The 11,939-nt window shown below is 48.4% G+C and overlaps 2 protein-coding genes across 14 annotated transcripts in view; one reads left to right on the top strand and one right to left on the bottom strand.

Annotated features, from left to right (window-relative positions):
* Positions 1-262: 262 nt before the first annotated feature.
* Trmt2a (tRNA methyltransferase 2A) lies at positions 263-4,886 on the top strand. 11 transcript variants are annotated; one of them, XR_015632644.1, is made up of 12 exons: positions 263-303; positions 784-1,331; positions 1,823-1,931; positions 2,265-2,446; positions 2,587-2,701; positions 2,797-2,912; positions 2,987-3,098; positions 3,579-3,685; positions 3,847-3,922; positions 4,122-4,238; positions 4,327-4,423; positions 4,504-4,886. XR_015632644.1 is itself a non-coding variant. In XM_087575685.1 (12 exons), the coding sequence occupies exons 2-12, from the start codon at positions 796-798 to the stop codon at positions 4,730-4,732; spliced, it is 1,812 nt and encodes a 603-aa protein (XP_087431811.1). In that variant the 5' UTR covers positions 263-303; positions 784-795; the 3' UTR covers positions 4,733-4,886. The 11 variants fall into 11 exon arrangements, 4 of the variants coding, with proteins under 4 accessions (XP_087431811.1, XP_087431810.1, XP_087431813.1 ...); XR_015632640.1 differs by having other exon boundaries at positions 3,563-3,685; positions 4,122-4,177; XR_015632642.1 differs by having other exon boundaries at positions 263-539; positions 4,122-4,177.
* A 437-nt stretch (positions 4,887-5,323) lies between these two features.
* Positions 5,324-11,939, bottom strand: part of Dgcr8 (DGCR8 microprocessor complex subunit) — a 32,522-nt gene continuing 25,906 nt past the window's right edge. For all 3 annotated transcript variants that reach the window (NM_001105865.2, NM_001433749.1, NM_001433760.1), the window contains 5 exon segments: positions 5,324-7,004; positions 7,960-8,073; positions 9,495-9,622; positions 10,609-10,715; positions 11,050-11,150. In NM_001105865.2, the coding sequence (NP_001099335.1) occupies positions 6,921-7,004; positions 7,960-8,073; positions 9,495-9,622; positions 10,609-10,715; positions 11,050-11,150 (534 nt within the window). In that variant the 3' untranslated portion in view covers positions 5,324-6,920.

Here is an 11,939-nt window from a genome sequence, read left to right as displayed (position 1 = left end):
ACGCGCAGTGATTCAAAACCAGTGCAGCTTTATTGGCTCTGACGGCGGACATTCATTGTCCGGCCCGCCCCGCGCTTCCCGCCAAAACGCCCGCGGCGCATGCCCGGCCGCGCCTCAGCCGGAGGAGCGCGCTCTCCCGTCGACCCACGCGCACACTTCCGTCTGCAACCTGTGAGTGCCTCTGACGCTAGCGTGAGCGGCTAGTGGAAGGATCAGTCTGGACTCGGCGCGTGGCGGTGACGTCATCGGAAGCCAAGCCCTCAGAGAAAAGAAACGCGGCCGGGGTTCGCTGGCCGACTAAAGGCAGGCGAAGCGTGTCCCCCTCACCGGCTCTTGGGGAGCGGGCGGTGCATCTGTAGAGCTCAGTCCCAGCTCTGAGCACCCGAGTTTTGAGTCCCTGTGTGGAGCTGCGGTCTACCTTCACCGCAGCGCACCTCGTATCTGAGCACTTGTTTGAGAGGCCTAGCTGGTGGTCCTCGTGAGCACCCTGGTCCAGGCAACAGACGAGCCAGGCGATGAGTGAGAAGCTGGACACGGAAGTAAAGCAAAGGGAGACATGCAGGAGATAGGGGCCGGGTGGTCGGAGGTGGTTCGGGCTGCAGTCATTACTGTCGGATCAAGATAGGATGGGGGAGACTTGGGTCTGGAGTAAAAGAGTGGGTTTGGCCAGGGCCTCTTGTAGTGTGCACTAATGGAGATTTGTCAGCTGTTTGGGGAGCAAGCCAAACAGGTAGTAGTCACACTAGTTGGAGCCTTCAGCCTAGCCGGTTTATTCCCACATAGGTTCCGGAGCACATGGAGGACTGCGGCCAGGATGTCAGTGCAGTGGGCAGCTCTGCAGCCTCAGTATGTCAAGATGAGAAAGAGGACCCTGGGCCAGCTGCAGGGCCTGGAACTCAGCCTGGGCTCTACAGCTACATAAGGGATGACTTGTTCACCTCAGAGATCTTTAAACTGGAGCTCCAAAATGTACCTCGCCACGCCAGCTTCAGTGACGTCCGGCGTTTTTTAGGCCGTTTTGGCTTACAATCCCACAAAATCAAACTCTTTGGACAGCCACCATGTGCCTTTGTGACATTTCGCAGTGCTGCTGAACGAGACAAGGCCTTGCGAGTGCTGCATGGTGTTCTCTGGAAGGGTCGTCCACTCAGTGTACGACTGGCCCGACCCAAGGCTGACCCCATGGCTAGGAAGAGGCGGCAAGAAGGCGATAATGAACCAACAGCAACACAGATTGCCGATGTGGTGACCCCTCTTTGGACAGTGCCCTACACTGAGCAGCTGGAGCAGAAGCGACTGGAATGTGAGCGGGTGCTACAGAAACTGGCCAAGTGAGTGTAGCACTGACATCCTAAGCAGAGCTGGGTTTTGCTCTTGGGCCTGGTTCATTAGCCTTTTAAGCAATTCAGGATACAGAGAGTTTAAGTCACTAGTTCTCAACCTTTGGGTCACCAGACTCTTTCACAGGGGTTGCCTAAGACCATCCAAAAACACACTTACATTATGATTTGTAACATTAGCAAAATTACAACTACAAAGTGTGGTTTTTCTTTCTTAAACCTCACAGGCCTATGCCTGGTTCTCGGTACTGTGGCAACCTACAACAAAGTAACAAAAAAATGTTATGGTTGGGGATCACAACCTGAACTGTATTACAGGGTCATATGCACCATTAGGAAGGTTGAAAACCACCAGTCTAAAGTGGTCAACCCTTGGTAAAGACAGACCCTTGGTAACAGGATAGTGAGGTCGCAAGGGAATTGTTGCCCCGTACGGATGGGGAACAGTGTTAAGTCCAACCATGATGTGTTTCATCCTGCAGGGAAATTGGGAACACTAACCATGCCCTGCTACCCTGGCTGCTCTTGCAGAGACAACAGCACAATAAAGCTTGTTGCCCATTGGAGGGGGTCAAGCCATCACCCCAGCAGGTCAGACCAAGAAATCCCATTGTGTGAGGTGGGGGAGGCTGGCCTTGTTCGTTTCAGGTCTTTGGTTTTTTTTTTTCCCCTTTTTTTCGGAGCTGGGGACCAAACCCAGGCCTAGGCAAGCGCTCTACCACTGAGCTAAATCCCCAACCCCTCATTTCAGTTTTATTATGCATATGCTCTTTGACATTTTTCTTGCTTTTCATTTCTTCCCGATGTTCGATAAACCAGCAGTTTTGATTAACCAAGTCTGAGTCTCTTGTTCACTATGTTATTTCTTCCAGAGCTGGGTAATCAAGGTTGAGAGCTAACTCTTTACTCCACTGTCTCCTGCAGACTGAGTACCGTAACAAGTGTGAATTTCTGGTCGGAGTTGGGGTAGATGGAGAGGACAACACTGTTGGCTGCCGGCTTGGCAAGTACAAGGGCGGGACGTGTGCTGTGGCGCCTCCCTTTGACACTGTGCACATTCCACAGGCCACTAAGCAGCTGGTGAAGGCCTTCCAGGAGTTCATCCGGTGGGGACCTTGCCTGGGGCCGGGCTTCTGGGAAGCCCCTAGTCCATCTGGGCCTCTACACTGGCAGTTGTGGATGTGGGGTAAGAGGCAGGGTGCTGGGACACACAGGCACACACTGAGTACACTTGTGGTTTCTTCAGTTCCACACCATATTCGGCATATGACCCTGAGACATACACAGGCCACTGGAAGCAACTGACTGTCCGCACCAGCCGCCGAGGTCAAGCCATGGCCATTGCCCACTTCCATCCCCAGGTCTCAGGTGGTGGTCCTGTTGGCAAGGGGTGGGTGGGTGTGGTATAGGTTGGCTTTTGCATAGGCTGATGGACATTTTATATCCTGTACTACAGAAACTGAGCTCTGAGGAGGTGGCAGGACTAAAGGCCTCCCTGGTGTGCCACTTCATGGAGGGGCCAGGCAAGGCCAGTGGGGTGACATCCCTCTACTTTGTGGAGGAGGGACAGAGGTGAGGAGCCCAGGTGGGGACAGGAGGGACCAAACAGGCCAGGGACCCTGACAGATCTGCTTCCTCCTGTGTAGAAAGACTCCCAGCCAGGAAGGCCTGCCCCTGGAGCATATGGCCGGTGACCAGTGCATTCAGGAAGACCTGCTAGGGCTCACTTTCCGCATCTCCCCTCATGCATTCTTCCAGGTAGTGTACCCTTTGTGAACATAAAGATACAAGGAGGGAGGGAAGCCAGTAAGTAGCCTCAAAGAGAGATTTATACAGAATGTTCAGATAATGAGGCCCCCAAAATAAGGTATAGAATAGGAAAGGGGCATTTGCTAGCGATTGACCACTTTGCAGTTTCCCCAATGATATGCCTTCTGTGGAACCCAGAACAGGATCAGCCACTTTCACTGCTGTAAAAACCCTATGGAGATAGAGGGGGAAGAGTCCAAGGTCTCTAGCATGAGGTATGCAGTCATTCTCAGCTGCCCTGGGGAAAGTTATAAAGTCAGGGGGAAAACTCCCTATTCATGAGGGTCTCTGTTGTAAGGATTTGATTTTTAAGAGACTGGGTGAGGTCAATGTTGTATAGGAAAAATGGGACCCAAGCAATGTGGGATGATGCTAGGCTACACTGGAGTATACTATGGCTAACTAACCTCCAGGTAAACACACCTGCAGCCGAGGTGCTCTACACAGTCATCCAGGAATGGGCCCAGCTGGATGGGGGCAGCACAGTGTTGGACGTTTGCTGTGGCACTGGTACCATAGGGCTAGCCCTGGCTCCGGTAAGCTTCCCAGCCCTAGGTAAGAACATCGCCCTACTCCATTATCATGAGCCTGAAGACTCTGGCTGGCTACTACCTTGTCTCTGATATAACCCCAGTTGTGTTGTCTTCCTTTCCCAAGCAACCAGGGCAGTGGGGCTTAATCTCTCTTCCCATTTCAGAAGGTGAAGAAAGTAATTGGGATTGAACTGTGCCAGGAGGCTGTGGAGGATGCCCGTATGAACGCCCTCACCAATGGTGAGAACTTTTGCATCCCACAGTAGACAGGTGGTCTGCGACAACAGTAATGTGCTATGCACTTTTTAATTTCTGTGCCTGGAGATATTGAGAATCGTCTGAGGAATGGGGTGCTAAGGGATCTGTACACATCTAACTGGCTGTCTATTAAGTGTGCTAGGCAGGCCTATAGCCCACTGATGACTATGACTATCTCTAGAGCTGAGCAACGTTGAGTTCCACTGCGGCAGGGCTGAGGATCTGGTGCCAGGCTTGGTGAGCAAACTGTCTTCCCAGCAACTTGTAGCTGTTCTAGACCCACCACGGGCTGGCCTACGTGAGTGGCTTCCATTTGGGGGGAGGCAGTACCAGAAGTAAAAAGCCCCTGTTGGGTAGTCAACCATTATCCCCCTCTAACTTGCTAGATTCTAAGGTGATTCTGGCCATGAGGAAAGCTGAGAACATCAAGCGGCTCCTGTATGTTTCCTGCAACCCCAGGGCAGCCATGGGCAACTTTGTGGAGTAAGTGTGTGAGGTGGAGCACCTGCCTGCTGCCTAGAGGAATTTCTGTGGGGCTAATACTGGCACCTCTCCTCCACCAGTCTCTGCAGAGCCCCATCTAACCGAGTGAAAGGTACCCCATTCCATCCAGTCAAGGCTGTGGCAGTGGACCTGTTCCCACAGACCCCACACTGTGAAATGCTTATCCTGTTTGAGAGGATGCAACAACACCCTAATGGCATAGGGGCCCTGGAACATCAAGACCTTCAAACCCCAAGAAATCTTCCCGACCTCACTGCACAGGAAACAGAGACTTCCCTCTCACCCTAGGGGAAGTACAGGAGCACAGGAAAACTGGGGAGCTCCTTAGGGATGACAAAGCAATGGTGGGGCTATCTAGCTGGTACTACAAATGTGTGAATACCTGTGTCCTAATAATGGGATAGCTAGATTCTAGAATAAACAATTGCTGATTTTACTGACATTTTTTGGTGAGCCAGAGCCTTAACTTACTCCTACTTGCTGCCCATTAATCTGGACAATCCTTTCTGAAAGGCAAGAACTCTCAAAAGCTGTGGCCTTGAACTCTAGCTTTCATGTTCAACTTCCCCAGGGCTGGCACCATGTGCTTTGTTTTAAAACAGCATTATCTATGTAGACCAGGCAAGCCTCACAGATGTGCTTACTCATGACTCACTCCTGAGTGCTGAGGTTAAACTATGTGGTGAATGCCAGGGCTTACTTAAATTTAGCCCCAGAGAGCCATGTTTTAGGACCAAGCACCATCCAGGGGGAGCACTGAGGATGGCTGAACACATCTATGCTGATTGGAATTAAAAACACAACTGACTACAGGACAGTCCTGGCCAGTTGAAGATCCACAAATATCCAGCACTCCCATCAGAAGAAAGAAACCAGCCGTTCCCTTTTGGATAGTTTTATGTGTTCAGACCATCAGGGTACACCCTACAGCCTTGGCCAACACACAGAAGCAGCATCAGCACAGGCTCCCACCCTTGCAGCATGGCTGTACATAGAAGACTCACCCACCTGTAAGACAGGGAGGGCATTGGAGACAGGAATGTGTGGCAGCACCTGTGTGAGGCTGCAGAGACACCACCATTACCTTATACTTTTTCAATGTCAAATCTGTTTTTAAGGGCAATGGTTAGTCAAAAGACTGAACACAACTGAATGGGAGGCAGAAAAGAATCAAGTGTCTAAGTCTACCAACTTGATAGAGGGTTCTTTTTGCCAAGATTAACACAGACATTAACTGCTGTCACACATGTGGTTAAGGAGGGAGATGCTGTTGGGAGTCCCAGTTACCATTCTGTCTGTCTGACAGCACATGTCACCATCTCTTCAGGTACATGGTGAGACACACACTGAGAATGTAGAGTGTAGTCCCCATGAACAGGTACTAGGGGCTAGGCCAACAACTGACCAAGACTAGGGCTCTGAATACACTTCTATTCAATACCCATCTACAGGGGCTATCCCATGAGTGCAGGCAGACAAAAACAACCTGAAATCAGGCCTGGCTGCAGAGAACAGCTACCCTTGAGATCAAGAGAAGCTATAACTATCATGTACAATGTGCTAGCCAGCTCTTGGTCAATGATGGGCCCCTGTTTCCTATTTATACATGTCCATCTGTTGAAATGCATGATTCTAAATCATTCTTACTGTAAAAGTTTCCAAATTTTATAACATCATAAAAGCTTTAAAAATTGATGAACAGATGGGCTTGATTGTGCAAAAATCTCTGTAAAAAACTGTTACTAGAGCTTATCGAAGGTGAAGCTTCAGTATCCAGAAGACAGCTGTTAGGACATTAAGACTTCATAAGAAAAGTAGACTGCAACCCAAGGGTCAACCAGACTATCACTCAGTATCTCGATGGTTCAGTTATCTTCACTGCAATCTCTGAAGAGTATTTCTGGTGCTAAAATTTTGTTTTATTTTAAGCCAAAATAGCCTGAAATATTCCTTTCTATTATAACTTTTTCAGAAGAAAATGGGAAACACACAAAGCAGGTAATACTAGGATACCTGCACCTTCTGACCAAGTCTCTGTGGCTCCACCAGAAAGAACCATAGCAAAGGGGCTATCTGGCATCATAGGCCAGCCAAAGCTATAAAACCTGGTCATCTCATCTATCAATGAAGTATTACTTCTTGTCAGTGCATATAGTGTACTAAAATTAATGAAAACCTTCATAAAAACAGTCCGCAGCAGATACATACAAGCAAGATCTACAGCTGTCTATCAGCTTCCACTTGTGCAGTTAACATATAACTGATCCATAAGTATATCCAGTCACATTGAGAGCAGCTTGTCCAGAACTGCTGCTTTGCATGTGTGCTGTGTGGTCACAGCTGTCCCCATGTGCCAGAGCCAGAGCCCAGACACAGCCACAGGGAAGGAACTTAGGTTGGAGGCCTGGTGCTGTAGAATGATGAAGATGTGTGGCTGATGGTCTCCTGGTAGCACTGTTGGCCCATGCTGCCTACCTCATACATCCACTGTGCACAAGGGCTCACCACCAGGCTGGGCAGATGCTACAATTGACATCTTGGGTTTCTTCCGAGTCTCCTCCTGGAAGAACAGAGATCAATCATGCTAAAGGTGGGCCCAGCAAAGGGTGAAAAGGTGGAAGCCCCTGAACTCCTGAGAGCACAAATGCTTGTGACTCCTGGCTAGGGGGAAAGGGAGAGGGAGAGGGATAGGTTGGGCCAGGTCAAAAGTCCTTAGAATGACAGGGTAGACTCCCATGTGCTGCAGCTCCCCTGGCAACCTACAGACCCCTGAATAGAAGACTTAGCAACAAGCTGGGTTCTACCTCTCCAGGGTAGCCTTGCTTGCTTGCCTAGAAGTCCAGTGAATTTCCCCACAAATAGAAGTATGTGTCTTGGGCTTATTCCTTTAACCCCCATAACTAATCTAACAAGAGTCAAGCTAGAAAGTCCTGCTTATTCAGTAGAAAGGCAAAAGGCAATAGACATTTGGACCTCAGAGTGTGCGTTCAAACCTGGGCCATGCCACCAGACCTGGAAAGGCTCCCAACTTAGAAGGCCTAAAAGTATGAATTATTACAAGATATTATCTGAGGCCAGGAAGCAATGTCAATAATACTTGAAATAAAGCACCTATGGCAGTTTTAGGAAGTCACCAAGACTAAGTCATACCCAGGCTTATGATCTTTGTTTTGAGTTATCAAACAAGGCCAGTGCACAATCATTTCTCTCAAATACCTGACTCCAAATTGGAATCTTTAGCCACTAAAAGGCTGGCCTGTCTGCTAAAGTAATTTTAGGAAAGCACCATCTGTGCTAGAACTTAAAGACAAGTCAACCTGATCTGGAAGAAGGATTAAGCATCTTCAGAGTCAGGGATCAGAAATAGGCTCTTAGGATCTAACTACAAGGAAGGGGCTAGCCCAGCAATTCTGATGGCTCAGTAACTATGGTATGTGAAGAAACAATACGGGGGCAGAGTTTAGGCAATGGGGAGGAGGGAGCCTGGGGAAGGAATAAGGAAGAAAGATAGTCACCCGCTCTGCAGCCAGCCTCTTCATCTCTTCTTGTAGCTTGCTCAGGATGTGAAGGTTGGGCCTGTTCTTCTTGGCATACTGTTGTAGCTCTATCACACTCTTGTCAGAGGTCTCCTAGGGACCCAAAGCCTGCTCTCACAACTGCCAAGTAGCAGTATGCTCAAGCAGCAGTTTCCACCCAAAATAGGAGAGTAAGGGCCTGGTGAGATACAAGCTCACACCATTGGCCAACTGTGCTAAAGCATCCGTTGCTGACAAATTTAGGGTATAAGCACAGCCCTGGGCTCCCTGGCCTCTCCCAGACACTGTTCCTTCCTCCATGATCACACCTCGATGTGTTTACTAGCTGAGTATGAAAGTCAAGCACTCACTATGCTAGGAACCCTGACAGCGGCAAGGTCATAGCTGAAGCCAACTGAGATATAACACAGCCAAACAGCCTGCCCTACTGTTCTCTTCGGTTCTTTCCCCTTCTTGGCTTGGAGGCAATAGCCAACGATGCTCACTATGTCTTAGAATGCCAGATCTCCTGTGCCAGACAAGGGCCATTCACTCTCCAGTTCAAAGAAATCTATGCCCATGGTGGCAGCAATGTTCCCTCTCTGTCTTAGCTACAGACTATGTACAGCAAACACTGTACACCTATATTTCAACTCATGAAAAATGCTTCTGTTCACGCTAAAGATGCAACTCAGTGGTACAGTCCTTGTTTCGCCTGTACAACGACCCAGGTAGGACCCCAGCAATAGGAGGGAGAGGAATCAGAAAAAAGAGAGAAGTCGTCTTATACGATTATGTTCTCCATGTGGCTCCTGGGCTCCTGCCTTGAGCAAGGACAAGGCCAAGCCTAAACCTTGGGGAAATTGAAGGGGTAATGTGTTGTTCCAGAAAATTAGCTCAGCTCAGCTCAGCTCAAAGCAGGTAGCTCAAGGGTCCACAGCACAATCTTCAGGGTCTCCACCTATACTCCTTTAAATGATCAGGTCCTAAAGATCCAGGTAGTTTCGGCATACAGTAGGGGAAGTCACAAATGCTGGTGATGCAACTGGGTTGGCTCCATTACTACCCAACACCACTTCCCAGTACTTCCCATAGCCATTAGGTTTGGAGAGTGATTTAAATTCTGAGATTTAGGCAAAAACCTCAGAAACAAAACAGACAATACCCATATTCTTTAAGCCACTGAAAATCTTCAACTAAACAAGGATACAGTCTTGAGGACTGCCACAGGACTGGTACGGTTCCCAAGCCTTCGCATAATTCAACACCAGGTAGTGTTCACTGCCTATATCTATGTCTGGTTTGTCAGACCTGCTAGTCTAGGAATGCCCTCATACTTAACTGCTTGGCAAATTCAAGAGGAAAATGTGGCTTGGCTGCTCCCACCCTTGGCCTACACAATCACTGGCACAGTCAAGCAGAGACAGTTATAATTACAAGTAGTGCTGTTGAGACTGATCTTGACAGCAAGCCCCAAGCCAAAGCAAGAAACAGGGAAGCAGAGCAACTGCCAGAAGACATGACAGTCTGGTTACCTGCTTGACCATTTTGCTGCTCTCACGACCATACATGCGCAGCAAGGACCCCCAGTTCTTGACATGGGGGTGCAACAGCTGAAGGATTTTCTGAGATGCTAATTGTTTCCCAACTCGTTTATTCTTACCTGTGAGGAAGAAAAAACAAAGGTGAGAAGACAGGAGAATCTTTCCTGGGTACCTAGGGAAATCTCATTCCACAAGAGAGTAAATGGTGTTTTGTTACTCCGCTAGATATCATGACTCAGTCCTGAGTCCTGAGACCTTGACCCAGAAACTGACCACCCTATTGAGCAGCTCTCAGGAGATCCAAGTAAGGACTTGTAGGAAAGCTATTAGCTAAGACACAAAATTTCCTTCCTTCCACCAGCCTACTCCCCCTCGCTTTCCTGCAACACAATGAGCACCAGCTACAAAGCCTCCTAAAGTTTATGGCTCCTGAGGGTAGGTGTCTGGGTGCAGCCTCCATACGAAGGATACTCTAAGCCAGGAGAGCTCTCCACGCTCAGAGATTCACTCAGCCTTAAGTGGAAACATCCAGGTTTGAATGTGAGCTTGCAGAATACACACACTCACACTTTACTTGTAGTGTTGTTCAAGCTAGTGTTAAACTCACATCTTCACATGATTCTCCTGCTGGAACTACTTGAATTCTCCACCAGGCCTAATTTTATATTGGCTTTTACTAAGCAACCATGTCAGATATAAAAGCAGAGGAAGGTGGTGCCAGAGACCAAATACAGGAGTGCAGAGAGATGGACAGCCATCAGGAGGAGTGCAGAGAGATGGATAGCCATCAGGAGGATTGCAGAGAGATGGATAGCCATCAGGAGGCACCAGTCAGCTCCTCAGGAAAGCAGTCCCCTCATTCCACCAGAGATAGGCTGGTCAGAAGTAATAACAGCAACAATGGAGCAGGAGGGAGACTGCAAGCAGGATGACCACCTATCTAGTTTCAGATGAAGGTGTAATAGCCAGCACACAAAATTGGTACTTAGAATGACTGTCAGAGCAGGCTACACACCCTCATATCAGAAAATGCTAGCCATACCCCAGCAGTCCTCTGAAAACATGCCAGTCTATGAGGGAAGCAGGGGAGGAGACAGATTCTTACACCACCCGCGCACTGTGTGTTTGCCGCATGCCATAACATATTCGCTCTTCTGGTTTTTCCCAGGAACCACTTCAAACTTGATGGATGTGTCACCCATGCCATGGTTTCTTTTAGGAAAAAACAAAGATGACAAGACATTAGTGGATGATGCTTATGCATGGTAACTTCTGGGGAGGGCTACTATAGTAACCATGTCCATTAATGGCTCTTCAAAGAAAACCCCAATACCTCCCTGGATGTTCAACAGACTATGGAAGGTTCTCCACACACTAATTCCAATTATCCAGGGCTCACCTATCAGCCAGAGCCAAGGCTCTTCTGTATACCCAGGCAAACAGATAATGACTCTCTCTACCTTGGGACAAACAGCCAGGTAAAGTTTTGAGATATTCCAGAGGAGCTTCGTGACCTGATTCTTAATAGAGGTGCGGCTTACCCTACCTTTTAAGGCACTCATGGAGGATCTGATATGGAGACAACAGCCCAGCCTTGCTTGTCAGCTCGTAGACTCGCGAATCCTCAATACTGATGTGGTTAAAATACTAAAACACAAAGCACATATTCATGAATCCCACACAGGTTCATACCTTTATAGTTGTGCCACACTGTGTTTCCCTCAGACAATAAAGCCTGCCGTCCATACTCTAGACATCCCTGTCAGATGATGGAATATACAGGAAGGATTAGGAAGTGTGGACATGTTGGAGAAGACCTGTCACTGGAGTGGGCCCATTCCTAGTTAGATTCATTCTCTCTTCCTCTCCCGCCTCCTGCTTGCAGAGGACATGTGAGCTCTTAGCCTTCTTGAACACCATGCCTGCCTGCCACCATACCTCTCATCATGATGGTTGTGGATTGATTAATCCTCTGAAACTGTAAGACCCAATGAACTCTTCTCTAAGTTGCCTTGGTCACAGTGTTTTGTCAGAGCAATAGAAAAGTAACTAAGGCATGTAGGGAGAGAAATTTTACAGCAAGGCTCGGGTAGGATGGGGATAGATAGGAGGAACAGCCATGAAATGCATAGGACAAAGGATAAAGGCTCAGAATTAAGTAGCTAACAGAACTTTCCCTGACTGACCCTGTACTCAGTGAACAGAAGACTGCCAAACAGCTCAGCTCACGCTATAGCACAGACTACCTCTGGGATGGGCTGCAGAAACAGTACAGCCATGTACTGATAAATCTACCAGTGGATGGTGGATCACATACTCAAAGATAGTTCCACAGATTTTTATAGCCTAGCAACATTAGAGTCATCCCAGTTTGTGTAAGTACACTCTATATGGTTTTCATGAGTAGATCATCTAAGCAACAGACATCTGTACCAT

This window comes from Rattus norvegicus, chromosome 11, assembly GCF_021556685.1.
Source record: "Rattus norvegicus strain SHRSP/BbbUtx chromosome 11, alternate assembly SHRSP_T2T, whole genome shotgun sequence".
Classification (NCBI taxonomy): domain Eukaryota; kingdom Metazoa; phylum Chordata; class Mammalia; order Rodentia; family Muridae; genus Rattus; species Rattus norvegicus.
The sequence above is the reverse complement of the archived record's forward strand: the minus strand, read 5'-3'. Positions and strand labels throughout refer to the sequence as shown.

Coding starts and splice junctions, on each gene's coding strand:
- Trmt2a (NM_001011895.1), top strand. CDS start 516: ATGAGTGAGAAGCTGGACACGGAA. Junction 1,332..1,822: donor GTGCTACAGAAACTGGCCAA/GTGAGTGTAGCA, acceptor TTCATCCTGCAG/GGAAATTGGGAACACTAACC. Junction 1,932..2,264: donor TCAAGCCATCACCCCAGCAG/GTCAGACCAAGA, acceptor TGTCTCCTGCAG/ACTGAGTACCGTAACAAGTG.